This window comes from Patagioenas fasciata, chromosome 2 (genome assembly GCF_037038585.1).
Source record: "Patagioenas fasciata isolate bPatFas1 chromosome 2, bPatFas1.hap1, whole genome shotgun sequence".
NCBI lineage: Eukaryota > Metazoa > Chordata > Aves > Columbiformes > Columbidae > Patagioenas > Patagioenas fasciata.
The window spans coordinates 71,150,883-71,173,387 of NC_092521.1; the positions used below are offsets into that span (position 1 = coordinate 71,150,883).

The 22,505-nt window shown below is 36.9% G+C and overlaps 1 protein-coding gene across 1 annotated transcript in view; it reads right to left on the minus strand.

The window, feature by feature from the left end:
- The window catches only part of RPRD1A (regulation of nuclear pre-mRNA domain containing 1A), a 48,452-nt gene that overhangs the window by 23,042 nt on the left and 2,905 nt on the right, over nucleotides 1–22,505 (minus strand). The window contains exons 2-6 of the mRNA XM_065830123.2: nucleotides 13,124–13,253; nucleotides 12,300–12,406; nucleotides 12,129–12,223; nucleotides 11,044–11,170; nucleotides 10,770–10,945 (exon numbers count right to left, since the gene is read on the minus strand). Coding sequence (XP_065686195.1) covers nucleotides 10,770–10,945; nucleotides 11,044–11,170; nucleotides 12,129–12,223; nucleotides 12,300–12,406; nucleotides 13,124–13,253 — 635 coding nt within the window. The remainder of the gene's footprint in view (nucleotides 1–10,769; nucleotides 10,946–11,043; nucleotides 11,171–12,128; nucleotides 12,224–12,299; nucleotides 12,407–13,123; nucleotides 13,254–22,505) is intronic.

The window sequence follows — 22,505 nt, forward strand, 5'->3', positions numbered from 1 at the left end:
GTTTCCCTGTGTTCTGTTTCACCTTACTTCCATCATTTTTAGTCCACAGCATTTCAGATTTTGGCAGAGGAAAAGCTTTATAAACATCTCCAAAGTGCACCGATACAGTATTCTTTTACTTGGGGCAGTACTGAAGATCACAACTGTTTCAGCCTGAACACAAAAAACTATACCCTGGCCATTCCTTTGGTCTAGAATTCAATTTTAAGGCAAGCGTAAGGACCACGTCATACCCTTATCGGTGATGGTGAGACTCCTGTGACAAAAAACTTCCATTCCTCCCTTTCCACAGCTAAGAAACCACTCCTCAGCAAGCACAGGCATGGACTACATTGTTTCTCATTGTTGCTGAAATAGCTCTCCCAATTGCTCTCTTACTTTTCCATTAAACCCCTCCCGAATAACTGATGCACACAGCTTCAAGAGATGGCCATTAATCAGTGCCAGTGTTTTCACACTGTCCTCAACCATTTTTAAGTTCTTAACTTCCAAGTCGTTCCCCCCTGCAAATATCTGCACCACACCCCTCTCATTCAAGGAAACGTAGGTAGAAGCTGGATTATTTCCTTCATAAGATAACACATTTTGAAATAAGGTCCTAAGAAAAAAAAAAGTGTGTTTGTATATATATAGATGATAATAAATCTCAGCTTCCAATTCTAATCAAGGCAAGAATGAACACTTCTACCCGGTGGCTGTAGCATCACGTAAAAGCCCCGCAATTCTCTTCCTCCCATTCTCCCCTCAGCATTTTAATTCCAAGGACATACATTGTGTATGGAGGTAAGCCTTCCAGACTGGCTTCTCCAGGGAAAAAGGTTGTCATTATTCTTGGAGATTAATTTTCAGAATCAGGCCACTAATTAAACTACAGTTACTACTAGATGAAAAGAAACATTCTTCAGAACTCCGCATTTCACCTGTGTGCTTTACCAGAAAGACAAAGGCCATTTTTAAGAACTGTATTTTTCAGCAACAACCTAGCTAAGGGAAGTGTTATTTTCCCCTAACAATTTTCATGTTTTATCAGCTGGAGCTCTACTGCACCGTGATGTGGTCTACTATTCTGTGGGCTCTTTAATAACCAGGGATAGCTGATTTTTTATATAAAAGTCTGGATTTATTTTTTTGACTTAGACATTGGTGTGTGATGTTTTTGATCTGTAAAACCGATTTTCACATTTCAATCCTACTGAACAGTATTTCTACCCTCTACATTTAGTCTTAGCTGAAAAGATATGGAAGTTACTAATTTCCATGATCTGCTACTTAAGCAGAGGTTGCTTAAAAAGAGCACATTGGAAAGTTACTGGTCAAATGAGAAGACCTCACTACCAGGATGTGCCAGCTAACGTTTGTCTACTTACTTGTGCCTTTATTAACAACTTCAGATGGAGAATTTGTAATTAACAGAAAAGTAGAAGGTGTCCTTCAGATCATCAGTAGCTATCTGAAAAGAGTATACAGACCATAAAAGATATCTGAAATGATCACAAACCTTGTGACTAGTTTAGTAGTACCACTAACACAAGACCTTTATTAATTTAAACTAGGGAAACAAAATAGTTTTGGTGTCTGATTAAAGCAGCTCAACTATGAATGCACTCACTGATTCATATGAACTCAAATCATCTTCATTTGACAACAGAATTATTAAAACCAAAAATGACATTTATCTTGGTCATGCAAGTTTCATATGAATTATTCCATGTTTTATTTCGTGATATTTTTCCTGTAACTGATGGATTTGGTAACAAATTTTAATTCAAGTTCTGGGTTTCAAAAACAACCAACCAACCCACAATATTGAAAGTGCACTATCTTTACGTATCAAAAATTGTTTGAGTATTCTAAAACACAAATATTTCACTCCTAATACAACTTTTTTTAAATGCCAACAGGTTTTTTGTCATAAAGACAACATCGAAACTTGCTAATTACTTTATGCCAGTTAACATCTCTTCCAGCAAGAACTTTACTTTCCCCTGTGCTGACATTAAAATACAACTAATAACAAAAGGTAATTGATTATTTCAGTAAGAGGCTCTGAAAATATTTGCCACTTTAGACTATGACAGAAACAGATTAGTTATTTTCCTATGTATATGTGAGGACTCATGTAAATATGAGCAGTCTGCCCAAGACCTACACTGGATGAAAATTTTCTTTAAATGCTCTCTCACCAACAGCCAGTTATTGTCCACTTGTGGACTGTTTCCTTGCTGCACACATACTCTTTAAAAAGGAATCAGCCCTGTCTACAAAGCATGAGGGGTACTATGCCCTGCAGCAGATTTTACACATATAAATTTTTTTACGCTACACTAGTTTTAGGTGGAAATATCAAAAGTCTGTATCTGAGAATGAAACTGCTTTGTGCGGTTTCAGCAAGGCTGAGAGAAAAAGCAAGCTGATGTTCTAGCCATTTCTCTTCTTCTGTCAGATTCCTAGAAGCACGTCTTGTCAGCCCTTCCAACCAACTAGGTCATTATCAGAAATGCAACAACAACCTAACTACAATATACGTCATAGTAAAGTGAAACCTGAGTGTGGTGCTTCTTCTTAATTGCACATAGAAGCTTGTTAGACAAAAAAAAAAAAACCCAAAGTTTCTAGATCTTAATGATGGCAGGAAATTTTCCAAATGCAACTTTTGAGCATCAGTCTAACGGCACAGGCTTTAATTAGGACACAATTTAAAGAGAAAACTAAGGAGCACAGCGTTTGAGTCAAACACAATTATCTTCAAATACACATGGGCTTATTTCCCTGTTAAGAGTACCAGAAGACATTAGCTAAAACAACAGATTTTCTTCAGTTTGTTTATACAAGCCATCTCAAATTGCGGAGCAGAGCTTTCCAATAGCTTCCCTTCCCGCTTCCTTTCCACCTCCAACATTGAGTTTCTTTCTGGCTAGTTACATTTTGTGCTGAGTTTTCCCCAACAAGACTGCCTCATTCCATTGTGGTCTTAAATTTCTATTTAGAGTTTACAGTTGCTTCAGCAAACAATTCCAAAGGCAAGTTACTAGTTGCAGGAGGGATACAAACAGGGTTTACAGTTCTGCTGACTTTGTATTCACAATAAAGATGAAAAAAAAATAAATATGTACTTAAAATTTGATAGGTGAAGAGGCACAAACAACAGAATTTTAACAAGTCTAAAGAGCAACAATATTACTGTGGAAAATTAAGGCTTGTAGCAAGGGTAGTCTTAGCTTGAAAGAGTAATGACATAAAGAGTTGCTTCAGTTTTAGTATTTCTCACAAGTGTTTTTTTTTTTTCTTCCAGTAAACATCTCATCAAAGCAAAGGGAACACCTGCTGCAGAAAGCACTGAAGTAACTTGTGAATCTACAGCTGTCCTTCAAAAACTTCAGAAGTTCTAGACAGAGCACTGATTATTTCATTTCCAGTTTCCGACCCTCTCAGATGTTTGTTTGCACAAAAACCCCAATCCATTACATACCTGCAAAGCTTGTTCTTCTGAGGATAAGACAATTAAATTCATTCATTTTGGTTAACAGTATCAAATTTTTGGCTTGCAACAGCCAGGAACATTCTGTCTAAAAGTCTTATGAATAACAGCAAGCCCTAGTTAGATAAGACCAGTATCTTCTCTTGGTATTTTTATAACACGAAATTCAAAAGGTACCTCAAGGGTACCTAGTATCTTGTACTTGCCTTTCTTTTTTTTTTTCCTCTTAAATAAAAAAAATAACTGGTAAGTTGGAAAGCATAGGCTAAAACACCCTGTTCTTCACAAACAATAAGGGTAAAATTGGTAAAATTTTTGTAAATACAAAAGCTATACCATTTTTATTACCCTGTTTCAAAAACAGTATCTTCAATTTGACAACCAATGCTTTTAGAACACGAACTGAAGCAACAGGTTATCCTTACTTCACAAAGATGAGCAAAGTATAACCTACAACCTGCCTGATCTACTAGAAAAGCCAGGATTTATACTCTAAACACCTGCTAATTCAATTTTGAAAGTAGGAGCTTTCCAAGTGTTTCTGTTGCTCTGAATGACAACACAAAGCTCTGAAGTCTAATATTCCTTCAGGTACAGATTGAGACACTATATATCAAGGTATCTGAGGCTGTAGTTATTAGATCATGATATGAAAAAGGGATATTTACTGGTCAAGCACAGAGAGGTTATACGAAGTATGACAAGTAAGCGTTATTCTCATAAAATCTGTACAGCACAGAGGAATAAAATGCACTGAACACTTAGGATGTGACATAAGGGCTGCTGTTCTTCACTCTAGCTCAGCAAATTACTTCTACATAACCTATACAACTGCATTTCCTGTCACTTTTCAGTACTGGAAAAAAATGCTCATGGAAACAAATCAACCACATTTAAAAAGACAAGTTAGCAACCTGTAAGCAGGCTTAGCAAGCCTACTTCTACTGCAGATAGGAGATAAAACCTGTGTCTCATTTTAAACATCAGCTCACGCTAACTTCTAACCTAATATACCTTAAGGATAGATAAGCATTGCAGTGATTAATTCTCTCCAGTCATCTTCAAGTAGACAATCCAAACTACTAAGCTTGGTTGGGGTGTGTTGTTTTTCTTTTTTTTTTTCTTTTTTTTTTTTAAGAAAACCCCAGTGACTATATTCACTACAGAACTCGCACTGTGCAACTCAACTTGAAGATCAATGGAGCATTTACACTACACAAACCACCTCATATCATCATTCAAAGACAGCAGATGACCGAGAGCTTTGAACCAACCTACACAAATCTCTCAGCACAGGGACCTGCTTCTGAACCTCATTCAATTTTGGACAGGCTAGGATGGGGAGAACAAGAAAGAAGAGAATCCATCCATTAGACATCCTGAGCCTATATATATCCCTCCTGATGGTTAAGAGTTACATATGTTTCTGTGAAGAACAGTGAAAGTTACTTGAAATTGGCCCACAAAAAGAAAATTCTGGCAAAAGGTCTCCTCTGTTTTTTATAATAAGAGACCCAGAGTGATGTTCCCCTCAGCCCAAAAATACCAAGATCAAGCACCTCTTTCAGTAAAGGTCATATACTACCCTGAACTGGAAGCACTGTCAAGCCAGCTTCAATTTCTGAAGCAGTAATCCTGAACAGAAATGAAATGCAATGGTTCATACTGTCAAAAGAGACCACACAACATGGTCTATTTGCTATCATTACTTACAGTGAGTCTTCTGCTGCCTAACATGTATCAGAAGATCTTAAAGTAGTTCTGACAAGTATGGATGAACCTTATTGCCCACTTCCTGATATTTCCCAGCTACCAATCCTGTAGTCATTGCACTGTTAACAGCAGGTACAGTACAACTCAGTTCTAATTCAAGATTGAGTTACTATGGTGCTGCCACACTTAGGGAGTTGTACATCACCTACAATGCTGCAAACTCCATCCTACGACAAAATTGGTGCAGGCTTCATGCTACAAAGCAATTTTCCTCAACTTCAACCAAAGCTCAGCAAAATACTTTAGCTGCTCAGCTGCAAGGTTATGAAGAAAATAATCCAAATTATTTTAAGTGGAGTTGAAAAGTATGAAGCATGACTGAATGCATTACAGTTCATCTAGCACTCAAAGAAAGGAAGCTGGCATACAAAGGTACTAGGTATCTATAAGGGGTAAAAAACCACAAACAAGCAGCGAGGAAAGCACTACACCCTGTGATAACATGAAGGCCATGGTGGAGGGAAACAGTAGACAGACAATCTGGCACTGAAAAACAAAACCTTAACACAAGAGGCCTGTTATGCCACTGTCATCCCTATGTTCTTTGTTTAACATTTTGTCTGCATTTGAAACCATTAAGCTGGAACTGAAAAGCTTCATCTCCAGAGTTACAGACTAGGAAGACGAATTGCCTGCCATCTATCCACAAAATCCCATGACAAAATTAAACCCTTTAGAAATCAAGCTATACTGAGCTATAAAGCTCAATCACGAAGTAGAACTGCATTGAATAGATATTCTCTCAACATGCTAAGAAACTACAAACCATTAAAAACAGATGTATGAATATAAGGATATGGATATTGTTTATACAGCTGTAGAAAATAAGGAATGCAAGATGGCAACATTATCAGTACAAGTGTCTTAATTAAACGCAAGTTGCTAAAACATAGCACGCCTCCAGCAGCAGCATTTCCTTCATAATTTTGATTTAGTGACACAAATGTTCCCCAGTTTAAAATAGTAAGTTGATAGAAACACTATGTAAGAAACTGGGTCATCCAGCACACACTAAGTGTAGTGATGCCATGTTTTCCAATAACATCAAAACGATGATGAGAGCAGGCTGTCTTGTCCTTCTAGAAAAAGGTCATATGATGGCCTGCCCACACTTAACAAGTCATGTGTGATCTTGAATTATCAAAGCCTTTATGTGAAATTTAGTAAGAGTTAGTTTACTCTGTAATCAATGAGATCACAGAAAAGGCAAATACAAAGCAATATGAAAAAAAACAGTAAATCAAGTTCTTCTCTTGTTCATTTAATCCCTGTATTTTTAAGGCCATTTTAATTCTAGAATGTCTACAGGACATTATTTTCTCACAAGATGATGAACACACCTGGATATTACTCTATGCATATCTAATCTATATCGAATTCCTGCATAACATAAAAGGCTCTTTTTTATTAGCCTTCAGTGAGATCAATAAATCAGCCAACATTTATGTTCAAAAACTAGGGAACAGGCAGTGAGGCAGGGAGACATGGGTCACAACAAGGAAGCAGAGAGTGAAAATTCAGTCAAAATAGTAGAAAACAGGAAATTATATTAGTTCTCAAAGTTCCAAGAAAAAAAAGGGTTCCTACAAAAAAAAAAACTTTCTGCAAAAATCTCCATTTTCTCTAGCGGATAGAATCACATCTACTTATCAATTCAATATAAATTTCCAGATACACCTACAGTACCACTGAAACTTACATATTTATGCCTTAAAACTTTAAAAAGTGAATGGAAAATGCTCTATAGGACAATTCTAAATTTGAAGGGGGCATCTACAGGGGCATAAGAACAATCATAAAATACATCTTCTTTGTTACCTACATAAAATGTAAAATAGATGTATGTTAATAAAGCAAAAGTCCTTTATTGTACTTGTGAAGGACACATTCTACATTCACTACTTCTCATTTCTGATGTTCATGTAAACCCAAGAACTAGAGTGTAAGTTAAAAAGCAAAGTCTGAAAAGTCTTATTTTCACAGTTCTTTCCTTTTAGTAATGGCAGCTTCAATGCAAGTGACACCCAAACTTCTGCATTTGGAATTTTAAATGATTTAACCAAAAGGACTTGTGAGTTTAGGAACAACTATGTGGAAGTTTTAATCTTCAAGAAAAGGGAATGACACTGGATAAATACTTATCCATCTCAAGCATAAACTCAGGAATGTTTGTGAGAACACAGATGAAAATAGCAGAGGTTTGTAGAATCCCTCCTCTTCAGTTTTCAAAAACAACAGACAATACAAGCTTTTGATTATTAAATTTATTTTTATCAGGATGTGTGTACTAATGGATGGTGACATCATTAGAAGAAAGGTCCATGTCCACCACCTGCAACAGAAGCTAGACAGATGTTAAAGAAAACAATTTAAGAGTTAAAGGTGACACTACTTACCCAGATCAGACTTATGAAAGTCACCTACTAAAGCAGTACAGTTAGCTCTGATGCAGACATGTTAGCTCATATTATTTATCTGTGGTCAAAATTTCCTGTCAAGATTTAATGCATACATTACCTTGATTCTGATGGGAATCAAGCTCTTCTGTTTAGAAATAACTATAAGAGAAACTCTTATTTAAAAAGAAAAACAAAAACAAAACTACTCAGAGAAAGACTGATTATTCAAAGTTACTTACCTGTACATTTTCTTCAGAAGATAAACGATCTGCAAATTTAGGTCTAAAGCTACCATTTAACATTAAATAGAATTCTCTGGGAATTCAAAGTCTAACACTGTTAAACCAGGTCAACAGTAGGTAATATTTCTAGATTCCACTAGAAACACAACTGCTTGTTTCTTACCATACCTGGGTGTTTGACAAAGCATTAAGGTAGGATGCCAGCAATATACTTAGAGATGAGTGAGAGCAATTCAGAAAGAAATGAAGGCTTGATATGTTATCACCCAGAGACCACATCATACTAAAAAAAAAAAAAAAGTTAATAGCCAGAGGTCTAACAGAGAAAACAAGTTTGTCTAGAACAAACTGATTTCATCAGAAATTAAACTTCAGCAGCAAAACTAAGGAAAGACCATTCAGGAAATACATTCTCAAAGAATTAGGTGACAGGCCCTTTCCTCAGTGCTATTTAAAATGAGAAGCCAAGAAGCAAGGCTCAATCTGAGGTATGGTTTCTCCTAAGACTGTAAAAAGAGGCCTTGCTTTCCTTTCCTTTGGGGAAAAAAAAAAAAGCATCTGGCTATAGCTCTTTGGTATTTACATCAGAAGATAGCCATTTCTTAAAAACAAAAACACACACACACAAACCACAACACAAAATGACAAATAAAGCCACAAACCCACAAACAACTATAACACACCACACAAAACAAACAAACACCCCCTCCCCCCCGCCAACTAAGTCAGGTGGCCCTACAAAAGGTATCATGAAGACATCCTGATCTTCCATTTCAAAACTTCAGAATGTTTATTGGCCTGCACTTCCCAAACCAAAAGGGACTACTGGTAGTGAGCACAAAGTCACTCTACTCAACATTAAGTTTAGAAGCTCAATTTTACGTTTCTTTTTCTTTACAATCTCCTGGCTCATAGTTTGTTATTAAGTACCTTGGGTTGAAACCATCTTGGTTCACAGTTCTTTATTAGTAACCTGCATTTATACCACACTGATGAGCCTAAAATGTTCTTACGGCATACCTCAACATCCTAGGACTTCATCTGTTTAAGAGACTGCTATAGATATTTCAAACAGGCTCCTGCTTTCTAAAGAAAGACCTCTGAAACAAGTCCAAAAACTGGAAGCGTGCTGTATGAGAATGAGATTCTTTAACAGTTAAAATAATTCAGCCAAGAAATGCAGTTTTACAGACCATGACAGCCTGGCTAAGCAACTGCTTTCTCTTACAGTTATAAACTCTTTGATCTAGTAATACTGGGAAATTAAACTGTTTTGTGTTGGTTAAAAACAACCAAGAAGACTGTTCGCAGCTGCAGTCCATTTTTAATTTCAGATTAACTGAGTTGTTTTGATTTTACAGTAGTATAAATCTGTATGAAGGACTAAGTCACTGCCTTTTGAGCAACTCACTGTCCCAGTGGTCTACTATATCTGAACAAGGTCTAATTGCTGGTATTGATCTACAAAAGGAGTGTCACACTGATACTGTGGTAACTTCTCCTTCAAACACATTCCCCACACACAGATAGAAGGCAGGGCAGTCACAAAAAGCTTAAAGCTTCGTTAATCTTCCTGTTTCCAGCGTGCAGTTGGATCAGCTGCTGCTGCAACCAGCACTACCATGTATACCATCTACCTTATGTGAAGTTGGTTGATATTCTTCCCACATGATAAACAGAGTAAAGTTGATAGGAAGAAGCTTCATTAACTGTTTTTCTGTGAGGCACAGAGTGAAGGAAAGAAGTCAGGAAATGAGTAGCCTAGGAATGGCACAACTGATCTGAATGAGCACTTCAGATATATTGTGAACAGCATTTTCCTGAAGAGACAACACAGAATCTGAACAAGTTATAAAGACATGAAAGTGTAAAGAAACCACAAAGTGAAGAAAGTGTTCTTGACAGGTCTATATGATATGAAACCCAAAAAGCAATCAATTTGTGCAACATGCAAGGACTACAAGTGTGTGCTGCAGTTACAGGGCACCACAGCTGTTCAGCTATATCACCTTGCAAAAGGATGCAGCTTCAGTTCTATTACTGTAATACACAAGTTCGAGCTGGAACCTACATCTCAAAGCTGAGACCAGGGATTTGGAAAGCAATGGGCATGAAATTATGGACCTATTTAGGACATGTGCGATGTTCAACAGGAGGCCTGACAGTATTTGGGGGTAGGAAAGGAAAACAGATGACTATTAATAGTGATGAAAGGAATAACTTGGTCATTTGTTCATAATGAGCTGTTCACTTTGCATCCTTTTATTAAGGACTTCTCCCATACTACTGACGCTAATGCTACAAACGCTGCTAACCAGCTCTGTTGGAGGCTGTAAAACCTAGAACTACATTTTACTGGGTTTAACGGATGCTTGAGTCAGGTTAAAAAGTCATGCTGAAAGCAGTAACAAAATTCTTATCCCTTAAGTGGCTTCACAAACCTACAACTAGCAGAAAGATTATTCTATTTACAAAAAGCGTATTATTAAACAATGTATGACACAACTAAGACTTATACCAATGAATGAAAATAATAAGAAAAAGTTTACTCTCTGACAAATTAAGTTTGCACCATTCAGGATGAGACTCTATTTGCACTACTAAAACTAACTCTGTACATATAATGATGACTGAATAAGCTGAAAAACAGAAAGATAAACACTGAAGTCATTACAATTGTAACATTACCTAATGTTGAGCTGGTTTAATAGATTTAGAACACTAGAACCAAAAGAAATCTTGTTAATAACATGCTGGAAGCAAAGACCTAACAGTTATTAAATATTTACCTTTGGAGAGAAAATTTGTTTAGACGAACTAAACACATTTGCAAGAACAAGCTTTAGTGAAGAATGGACTAAATAAATCATTACGCACTTCCAGCTTATGTTCTTTCTCTGCAAGGAATTCTTTTTGACATCGGAGAAAGTCTGACAACATTCGAGTCAGCTGTTTTCTATCATCTATTTCAGCTGCCAACCTGCCATTGTAATCCGCCAGCAACATACATGCATCATCTACCATTTTGGAAAGTTGCTCTCCAGATTCCTTATCTAAAATGCAAGCAGAGAAAAACAGGTAAAGCATGATTTTGTTACATACTGTTAAGTTTTCAGAACAGCATTTCAGTTACTGGATCCCCAGCCCTCACCTGTTATTCTGTCTAACAGGGACACATCTTGGACCTCTATAGGCAAAGAAGCTATTCTCTGATGAACTGCTGCATCCCCAGAGGCAGCGTTTTCTAGTTCTTGTAATGCTCTAATGAGATCTGTGGTCTGAAAAAAGCATGTGAGATTGAGAACTCATTTAAATAAACAGATCCTAGTACAAAACAGTCTTTCACAACAAGCTCATGGTGTCAATTTCATGGTAATTTTAAAAGCATTTACCATATCATCATTAGAGCAACATCCTATCCCCTCTCAGACAGAAAACAAAACAAAATCTAGCCATTAATTCTCCAAATAACATTGCAGTGCTCCTAAAGGTCGCTTTCCTAAAATAAATTTTTCATTTAAATTCCTGGCATAGCACTACTTACAACTTTTATTTTTGACAGGAGTGATTTTTTTTACAGTACCTTTCATTTTACTACACATTTTTGAAATTATTTTTCTTGTTGCTTTGCTTCACTATTGCATCACACTATATCAATGCATTTCTTTTGGAAGTAGGGCTGATGCTCGTAGAAGCACAAATCTCTGTTACAGAGAAACATACTAAATTGTGATTATTTGAGGAGAGTCATTCCTTGCCATAACAAAAAGCCTTTTGAGATAGGGCAGAACCATAATAAAAATCCCATGAGAATTATAAAAGCCATTACACTGGAAGGTCAAAAAGACCTCTTCCCAATCATTGTGACTGCAACATTGAGAATTATTTTATTGATAAACAAAAACCAATCTTATTCCAATATATGTGTTCCTCGTTACCACCCTGGAAACTGAATGAGAACCTAAAACACTGTAGAAAATAATGCTGAAGTGAACAAAGCCAGATATATAGTTCACACATCACAGTTTAGTGTCAAACTGACTGAAGTTACAGCATGCTCAACTTCTCAGCTCCACTTGTAACTTTAAGTACTGTGAAGAAATGTTTCAGGTGTAGTCACCCTTGCTCAGACACAGTACCTCATTAAAAAGAAAGAGACCATTCAAAAACAAGAGTTACTGAAAAACTTGATATTAAATCATATGAAAATATAGACTTTTACAAACATTCTATTACCTGTGGAGGGTCAGTGGGAGAACTTCGAGGTGAACAGTTATTTTCATCAACTTTTATCTGTTCATATGTGCGCTTCCTCACCTTTCTGTCTCCATCTAAATGAAAACAGAGGAGTCAGAGAAATAATATTTCAAACACAAGACCGAATCTTCACACATACATAATACTTACACAAAGCTTGCCTAAGTTGTTCTAATACATCATTTTCATAAACAGACCTTTCTTCCCAGATAGAAAGCACTCGGCCAAGGTGTTTCTTACAACTCTCATCAGACTCACTGTCACAAGAAAAAAAAAAAAAAAAAAAGAAGCAAAAATCAGCATTAGGTAAAGGTACAGCAGTACCACGTGATTATTGATAAGGTATGCCAAAGTCCTTCTATGAAAGATAAAGTATCAGAAGTCAGTCTCAGACAATAACAACATCGTGATTTAAAGAAAGCAAAGATCAGTTCAAGATGTCTTAGTAAGCACATTAAAAAAAAAAAGGCCAATGCCCAATTCCATTATTCTGTTTGCTTGTTCAACCCATAAATCTGTAGGTCTGTAACCCTATTATGCAAACACCGCAAATAGGTTTGTGTTGCTTCAACAGCTGTGTACTATGTGAAAATAATTCTGTATCAAGGGTCTAGCATCCTAATGCAATGAGATAAATGGCTGCTGGGGAAAAACAAATCATGCAACACTACTAATGAAACATATCAAATTGTTGTAGCATATAAACACAGACTGAAAGCAAGTCTTAATTCAAGACATAGCTAACAGCTTTCTAAGGCAAAAAGGGACTAAATGCAGATGAATTTATTGTGTAACTTCATCCAACAGCATTAAGACATTCAAGATCAAAAAAAAACAACAAAAAAAATTGACAAGATTTCAAGTATAGAAATAGCACTCAAGGACTAGCTGTGTCAGAAGAGATGAACTGAGGACTTCTCTAAATCCCCCTCAAATACAGTATGAAGAACACCACACTTAACAGTTTACTGTACCTTGAAACATGCTTAAAAGCCTCCACTATTACTGGAGCAAAGTCTTTCGTAAATTCTGGTCCTTTCCTTTTGCTGTTCTGTATGACATCATTGGCCAAGTACAGGAATGTCAGCTTTCTATTTGGTTTTGCTAATAAAAAGAGTGATAAACAAGAATAATTTTAGTTCCTTCAACTAATACCTATTTATCCACATTTATAATAAAAACCCAAATCGAATGTGCTTTTCCTATTCTTTTTACTACTTACAACATTTCACTCTAATTTTGTATTTAAAAATGTGAAAAGACTCTGGTGACCCATTGGCTTTTTTCCTCTCTTTTGCTGTAACTCTTTGCTCAGACGCTTCCTCCTTCATAGTATGACACAAGTTCCCTCTAGCCCCATCACCAAAAAACAAACATAAAAAACTATAATATTTCAAAGTGTTCTTCAGCTCCCAACTATCTTCAGATGTATTTCTGAACCTGATGTGATCTTTCAGTCTGATAGCCTTCATGGATTTCTTCCAGGTACTTCAGCCTGCATAAATTTTTTTACACCTATGAAGTCCTCTGACAAGGAGCTTCACAGACGCACAATCACTCACGTGAAGAAACTCCTCCTTTTGGTTTGAATTTCTTATATAGCAACTCATCATTCTTGTATTTCAGCAAACTAAACAGTCAATCCCTAGTCAATCTCTCCATATCGCTGTGATGCTCCCCTCTCTCATCTCCTAATCATTAAAATACTCATGTGCCTACAGCAGTAATATGAATAAAACACTTTCAAAAAATCACTCTTAGACTGCTATGCTTTATCTCTTCTCCCAGAATCATATGCATTTTACCTCATTCCCATTAACATGCAATAGATTACAAGCTTTCAATTTACAAGTTGCTTTTGAAAATCTACTCCGTGTTTTCTATGTGTTCCTACTCAGGTATTTTCATTTACCATCAAACTTCAACCATTCTTCATTAGTCTTCAGGTTTCTCAGAGCTACAACTCCTATTGTAACACTCTAACCTTGTGTTAACACCAGAAAAACTTGCAATATGCATTACCACCATACAGATTCAGCATGTATGCTCTGGCTTTAAAAAGACATTTCCCTTGAAAGACAACATATAAGTTTTTTCTGTACTCTCAAAGAAAGCAGCACCATACCAATCTAAGATTTCTTAAAACTTGTGCTTAGTTCCCAAAAGGATTTGATTTTAACTGCTGCTCCAGTGTCTCAAACATGTGGAACCACCACCCTCACATACAAAGAGAAAATTTAATGTTAATATGCTTCTATTCTAAGGAAATGTTTTTGACAAGAGACTTCGAACTATCTTAGAAAGACTCCTCTGAAGGACTTCTTGGAGTCCTGAATTTTTCTCATCCTCTTGGAAAAGTTAAAAGAGTTCTGGGTTAAGTGAGAAAAAAACAAAAACAAAACAAAAAAACCCACCTGCATTCAAAGTAAAAATGCACCTATCTCTTAGAATCAAGGCAAACTAAAAAGTAGCAAAAAAGAATTAGTTTTGAAGTGATGGACACAAGGTGGATCTATTAAAAGCCTGCTCCAAACAGTCAAGTCACTACATGCAAACAGCAGGAAAGTCATATATTTGGGTCAAAATCTGGCTAAACTAAAACGCAGATTTTTGTAGACTTATGCTACTTAATTTCTATATTAAAAACTGACAATATAGCAACACATCTCCCCCTGGTGTTTCCGGTAAATCATAGTTCTGACACATAAAAAGCTGTGAATTATTCAAAGAGAGAATCTTAGTAAATATGTCTTGTCTTATGGGTGCACCAAAATGAACTAGCATTTAACAAAGCTGACCCTGCCCCCCCATTTCATAAGTGAACCTAGAATTAGCACTTAAAATTTAATGAAGCAGACTGTTCCCCACACTACATCCCCTGAACTGCATGCAAGATATGACCTTTTTCACCTATTTCACACACAAAGTCATGTTTTAATCCTCAGTGACATAATGAATTTGTGACAGACCTCAACTTCCTGTCTTTATTGGCGTAGTTGATTTGGCTGCTTGTTGGCAACAAGGAATGTATGCAATGCCATCAAGTCAGGTGATGTTGATTCTTAAGTCTAGACTTTATCTATTGACTATACTAAACAGATCAATATAACCTATCTGGGAAAAGCATGCTAAAACACAGAAGGTCACATTCAAGCTTGTTTCTTACCACTACAATTCAACAAAAACAAAGATGCATGTAACAAAGAAGAATCCTCAAAACACTATTAAGCTGTGGTGTTGGTTAGAAATTCAACTAATATTTTACCCTTATGTTCATAAAGAATATTGTGAAGTAGAATTTAATTTCTCTTGCTGTAAGAATGCTCCGCATAAGATTCCAAAGCTAAAAAGTATGCCTACTCCGAAAAAGTGTTCCCTTGCACTTGACAAATCTTCAGAAGAAAAACCTTCAGCAGTAGTAGACCACTCTGTCTTACACACAAGACTAAAGTGCAACATAACATTTAGCAACTGAGGCTGACAACTCTGAGATGAAAAACAAACAGCGTTTTATTGTTACTATTGACTAAATGAACTACTGAAGTCTGAAATACAAAATTAAATTCTAGATCAGATATATCTGTTTAAAAAAAATTTATTTGTTTAAAGCAACTCTCTTCAGTGGCAGTGACACTAACTTTTTAGCCACGAGATTTGATACCCATCAGAACACCAAAATGGATCAAAGAACAATTAGACTATTTAAACAAAAAAGGTGCTCTCAACACTTTGTAAGGTTATCAGCAAAAAGCACTCTTGTTGTCAGAAGAAAATGAAAGAAAAAAGGTATGATCTCAGGTTAAAGAAGGATCTGAATGGCACATACTGCCAGAGTATACGGTGTTAGAAGCAGCTAGCCCACAGCACCTCTGGTGCACTAACAGTATAGTCTGCAAACACAAAACAGCTAAGAAAGCATCCATGTAGGACCGAGACATCTTTTCAGAAGCCCTGTGTAGTGTTCACATAACTCTTCTGCTGGTTTCAGTTAGATTTAACATTTACTTTCCAAAGCAGCTGCCTGAAGTGCTGGATTCTGAAATATTTTAACAGTTCAATGGTGTTGTCTGATATAAGAGCCATATTAAACAGATTACTCTTCAAGCATTCAGAATGACACTAACTGGGACTGGCACCTTGCTATTGAAACTAAGTCACAAAAATGTATCTGACACATTGAAATGCCAATGAATACTGTGCAGGTATTAATATTTCACCTCCAACTAGCATAATCAGACATCTATGGTGGAGAGACTTAGCATCCTCACTATCAAGCCTTAGTTTTTGGCAATCTTCTTAGGAACACATACGCGATAGCCTGGCCTGTGTATTCTTCATTCTCTACCAGCCCAATATAGATGCCCTGCCATTGTATATTTGAGGTCATAATGCTTAGAGAACTATGACACTGAAGAGCCACCACTTTTGTACAAGAAACTCTAGTGTTTTACCTTGGAAGGCAGTAAGGGTGGGGTTTTTTTCCACTGAGGTTAACTTTGGCAACCAAAGTCAGCATAATCACCCATATTTGTATCCGCCAGGTTTACCTCCTGGTATTGGAAACTGAGCTCCCATGAAGACTGCTAGAAACATACCCATTAGTTTCATGCTGTTCTACACCTGTTCCTCAGAGCTGCGAGATATTTTCCATCTTAGATATATAGGAAGAAACTACAGAGAAAGAGAGGCATAAGGGATTTCAATTACATCCCACTTCAAGTATATAAACTGTTGACCCATCTGAACATGTCACATCAGATTTTAACCTCCCACGTGCTGGACCTTGAATGAAAATATCATTTAACAAGAGGTTTTGAGAAAAACAGCATCAGTAGGTTAAAAACCCACAACAGTTACCAGCATTAAACAGTTTCTTTCTTACTGAAGTTCTCTAATATGGATTAAAAAAAAGACTTATCTCAATTTCTTTTTAATTACATACATCAACATACATGCAGCAGAGTATACGAGTGACAGCACTTCTCCCAGAATCCCTGGGACACTACCTATGTTACAGCATGCTTCATGTCTTTGCATGAGAAGTTACGTGACATGTTTGTAGACATCTGACAACCTTCAATCTGTTTATTACAAGACCAAATCCTTTTTTTATTAAGTCAAGCAGCACTTAAATTTGAGTGCAAGACCACTGACCCTTCATACTGAGAGCAAAGCCAAGTTTTTATGACAGCTGATTATGTGCAGGATCTTTGTAAGATGACTGAAAGTATATCTGTAAAACGTCACTTGAGAGACTATCCCCAAAAAGGACAATTCAAAGATAATATAATCCATAAAAGGTATATTGTACAATGAGCACTTCATCTTAAAATTCATTAATCTTCTGGTTTTGAAAAGTTAAACTAAGTGTTCAACACTGCACAGTCACCCGATTCTCCTGGTGAATTTTACCAAGGTTTGAAAACTGATGTGTTTCCTTTCCAAAGAGGGGAATGAGATTGCCCACACGATGTGTGTTCAAGGTTTGAGGGTCTAAGTACCTTGACTTTGAGTGTGGAAGCTAGCAGACAAAGGGAACAATACAGAGCTACTGCTGGGAAAGAGGCCATCAGCATCAAATTAACCATGGGGATGTGAGAAACTTGGTCACAAACCAATGAAACCATTCCAACATAATTACTCTGCAAAAGCTTCCCACTGCACTTAGTGTATGCTGTATTACTCGAACACATGAAAGAAAAATTCCTTTCACTGCCTGGCCAGTACAACACCAAGATGGACAAAAATCAATAGCAACAACAGTTCTAAGATAGGAAATTACTGAAGTATTCAGAACAAGAATGACGAAATACAATCATGTACAGATATAGTACCAGGATACAAGAGGTACAGCAATAAATGAATACAGATTTGTGCACACTACATTCTTTCAAGACTAATATTAGAGAGTCAACTAGTCAGGCTGGATTACACAATACAGATGAGACTATTTTGAGTTAAAGATCCTTACACTGCTAATCTGTTGCTCTGGACTGTAGGCCCTTTTGTAAATCATATATGTAGCAAATACATTTCTCTAACTTACCTCAACAACTTGTGTTCACCTGAAATTTTGTCTGCTGTTGGCAGATCTACAAATCCTTCTGCATAGATGAGAAGATTCGTGTGGATGAGCACAAAGCTGCCCACGAGCACCTCAATCTTAAGTATCTAACTGGCCTCAAGAACATCTAACCAGTGAAATCAGGAAGCCATAGTTTTATTTCTTTCAAGAAAATAATATCTATTTATTCTCATGCGTGTTACATAGGCCAGTGACACTACCATTAAGTAAAATAATCCTGCAACCATTAGTAGTAAAAGATTCCTTCTCTTGACAGAAGAACTACACTACATACTACAGAAAATACTTGTTTTCAATCAGGAACTTGTTTCCCAAAATTTACTTCACATCTGCAGGGCAACGTATTTCTACCACTTTTGGCTGTGGTTCTGCTCCAAAGCAGTAGACTGAATATCAGAGCCATTCCAGTGTAGAACAACTTTCAACTCTGGGTTCAATATTGCTAGGCCTTTTAAATTCACTTACTAAAATCCTCTGTCTTCCAATTGTCAGCAGCACTGAGAATCTGCCACAACGGTCACTAGCTTCAGAAAAATGTATTGCCTCAATGCCAACAGCTATGAGTGAGGACCTAGACAGCAGCATATGTCCCAGTAGCAGCAGCTGTAAACAAAGAGCCATAAATAAGCAAAAATAGTTGCTGTTTATACCACTGAATGACTTTGACACCCCAAAAACAAAAAGTTCAAGCATAAGGTATTAGCACAGCAGGTAAAGCAGTAGAATCAAGTGCTAAAAATATGTCTCTCTGTAGCATTCCTGATGTACTTAAACTACTGTGTGTCCATGTCTTACAGAAAATATATAATGGCTCTGCTAACCTGGACAAGCTTTGCAGTGAAGATAATGACCAGTGTGACCCAGGATGGGGTGATAGATGACAGCCAAAACAAGAGGCCAAGTGATCAAGGCGCACGGCAGGGGGAAGGAGGGTGTTCAGCATCAGTTTCTGAGACTGACTAATCTATGAGATGCCACATGCAGCACTGAGGAAACAGATACCTGAATGTGAAATTAGGTTTAAAGAAACAACAGGACAACTATTTAAAATATCACTAAAATGTAAATATTGAACAAGTGACTGAGCTAGACTGGAAAACCTTACATAAAATGAGCTGATAGGGAAAGAGATACTACAGACAACTAACTAGAGCTTGAAATTAAAGGTCCCATATTACCAAACTCAGGCAATTAGCAATTTTACTTTTTTCCCCTTTTAAACAGAACACATTTTAACCCAGTATAGCAAATCACATGAAGCCTACTGAACAAGTGCTTACTACTAATCCTTGAAGGCTGATGCTTTGAATTACAGAATTGAATTTTTTCACTTCAGAACAAGGCACACAAACAACAAATCCCTACCGCTGCAGAGAATCCTGAAATCAGGGACCAAGAGATGTATGCAAGAGAACATATCTGATCTTCAAATCACAAAAAAAATAAGTCTCAATACCCTCCACCTCTGAAGAGCTTCTTCAAGAGGATTCTTAAAGGTTTTTCCAGCAGCCACTCAGTGGCTGCAGGTTTATACAACAAAGCTGTGTGTACAACGCCTCTACTTAATTTAACCCCCTCCACACTTTAAGTCAATCCCTTTATGGATACACAAAATGATATAGTTTTAACAGGCCTACCAGTTGCATTTTGGGAATGGCTGATGTATTCATATTACAATTAATTAATTAGTACTACTTAGCTAGTTAAATACTGAGTAAGCTTATGACCTGGGGTTGTTCAGCCTGGAGAAAAGAAGGCTGAGGGGAGACTTTATTCCTATCTACAACTACCTGAAAGAAGGCTGTAGCAGGGAGGGTGTTGGTCTCTTCTCCCAAGTAGCAAGTGATAAGACAAGAGGAAATGGCCTCAAGTTGTGACAGGGGAGGTTTAGATTGGATATTAGGAAAAAAATCTTCACAGAAAGTGTAGTCAGGAGTTGGAACAGGCTGCCCAGGAAGTGGTGGAGTCATCATCCCTGGAGTTGTTTAAAAGGCATTTATATGAGGTTCTTAGGGACATGGTTTAGTGCTACAGTTAGATTATGGTTGGACTCAATGATCCTGAGGGTCTCTTCCAACTGAAATGATTCTATGTTTCTATGACTACTAAGCAATTAACTGTTTAACTTTGAGTGTTACACTTCATACAACTGAAGTAGAATAATCTTCTCGGTGCATTCTCTTCAAGCCTTTACAAAATTCTCTCTATTCTCCCCCAAAAGGTCTCTGTAAAATCACTAGGTTGTGTGACAACGTTATCACAAAAATTAATCCACACAAATTCCTTTGAATAAATCACAAAGCTGTGATATCACAAGTACCGAAGAAAAAATGGTACTTAATACCCTTTTCTAGAATAAAAATCTAAACTGCATAAGATTCTCATGTTAGTAAGATATTTACTACAAATGAAATAGTGAAAGAGTAGCTCCCCACCAAATTATTTATTCTATAAATCAACTATGAAATTCTAAAGAATCCAGACTCCTGATCAGTGTCAGGCCAGCATTAACACAGGCTGCAGCCTAAACAGGTGAACCTAGCCTCACAGTCTCCTTTTGTGCCAACACCAGCTTTCCATTAGGGAACCCATCTATTTCAAAATTAATTGTCCATTTTTCTGGATTTTTCATTAGCAGCACATCACAAGATACTGTCAGCAAGAAAAAGGGATCAGAAATATTTAGAGGCATATTTAACCAACAGCAGAGCATAAAATGAGTTGTTCTGTTGTCACTGTAGACCTCTGCTTCTCTGCCAAAACAGGAGAAATCTTTGTTACTTCATTACAGTCATTATTTAAGTTAAAGGCATTCCATTAATCTTTTCTCAGCATTTTACTCATCAATGACCTAAAGATCAATGAAATAGAGAATTTATTTTCTGCTAAACATAGCAATAGATAGCGAGAAAAACCCTACATACACCAAGATGTGGAGTACCTGGAGTGACATCTGAGCAGTCTCGCACAGATGCAGAACCAGTAATACTTAATACCCCAGGCAGAGCACCAGCTCTGCCACAGCCTCACCCTAGTAGTACAGTTCATCCATACATTTTTCATTAGCACGTTATCTGAGGTCAGTCATTTAAGAGCATGTCTCTACACTGTGTCTACTGAAGCATAAAATACACAACTCCTCATCATAATTTCATCAAACCACTGGTTGTTTTCCTTTAATATTTGTGACAGTTACCAGGAGTGTCTGGACAATGCAGAGTTATCAGTACCCTGTTTCCCCAAAAGTAAGACAGGGTCTTACATTAATTTTTGCTCCAAAAGATCAATTATTGTACATGTAAAAAAAGGTAAGTTGACTTTTTAAACGAACTATAACTAGTGCTTATTTTTGGAGCAGGGCTTATGTTTTGAGTATCCTCAAAAATCATGCTAGGGCTTATTTTCAGGGAAACAGGGCACTTTAGCAATACAGTCAATTATAGAATACATTATACTAGGTCACCTCCAACTTCTGATTATTTCTAAGAATGACCCCATGAATTCTATATGCCCATATTTTAAGAACTACATATTAAGGTTATGGTAGTATTAGGGAAAAATCATATATGCATACTCCTTCAGTAACGAGAGCCACATCAACTGTCTTGACGCAACTTTAGCAACACTGGAGTTCAGCAAGACAAATCCAAATTTATGTTATGTTACAACAAAGATGTGCAAGTTTTGCCTGTTCTCCAAGTTTACATCTAAGTGCAAGAATTCACCAAGAGAATCAATGAAAGTCTGTTGTACTGTAGAAAGCCTGTAGAGGAAGGTGTATGGAACCAATGATCTGCAGAGATGCCCTAATAAGGGACCTGAACACCACCAATGAATCCAAGCAAACAGAAAGGGACTCAGATACTATGTTGCTCAAGTTCTACCCACATTTGAAAAGTTGCCTCTTCACCTCTACTCCAACAGGATATAAAGGCAACGACTGTTTTAAAAACAAAAGAATTAGAACGAAATATTTAGAAACAAAAGAGCTGTGATCCTAGCACTTGCTTTCATGAATAACTAAAGACATCTTCAGAAAGGTTCATGCAAACTGATCTGACGCAAGGGATCTTTAACCAAAACTGAAAGCATCCAGGAAAAAATGTACTATCACATTGTACTGTGTTCAACTCAACTGGTTACACAATGTTCTAGGAGCCTGAAAAGTAGTACGTTGGAAAGAAGGTCTGCAGATAGGAGTGACAATAAGAAAGGGATACAATGAGGAGAAAATTTAGAAAGGCAAGGTTCCATTTTCAGGTCCAGTATAC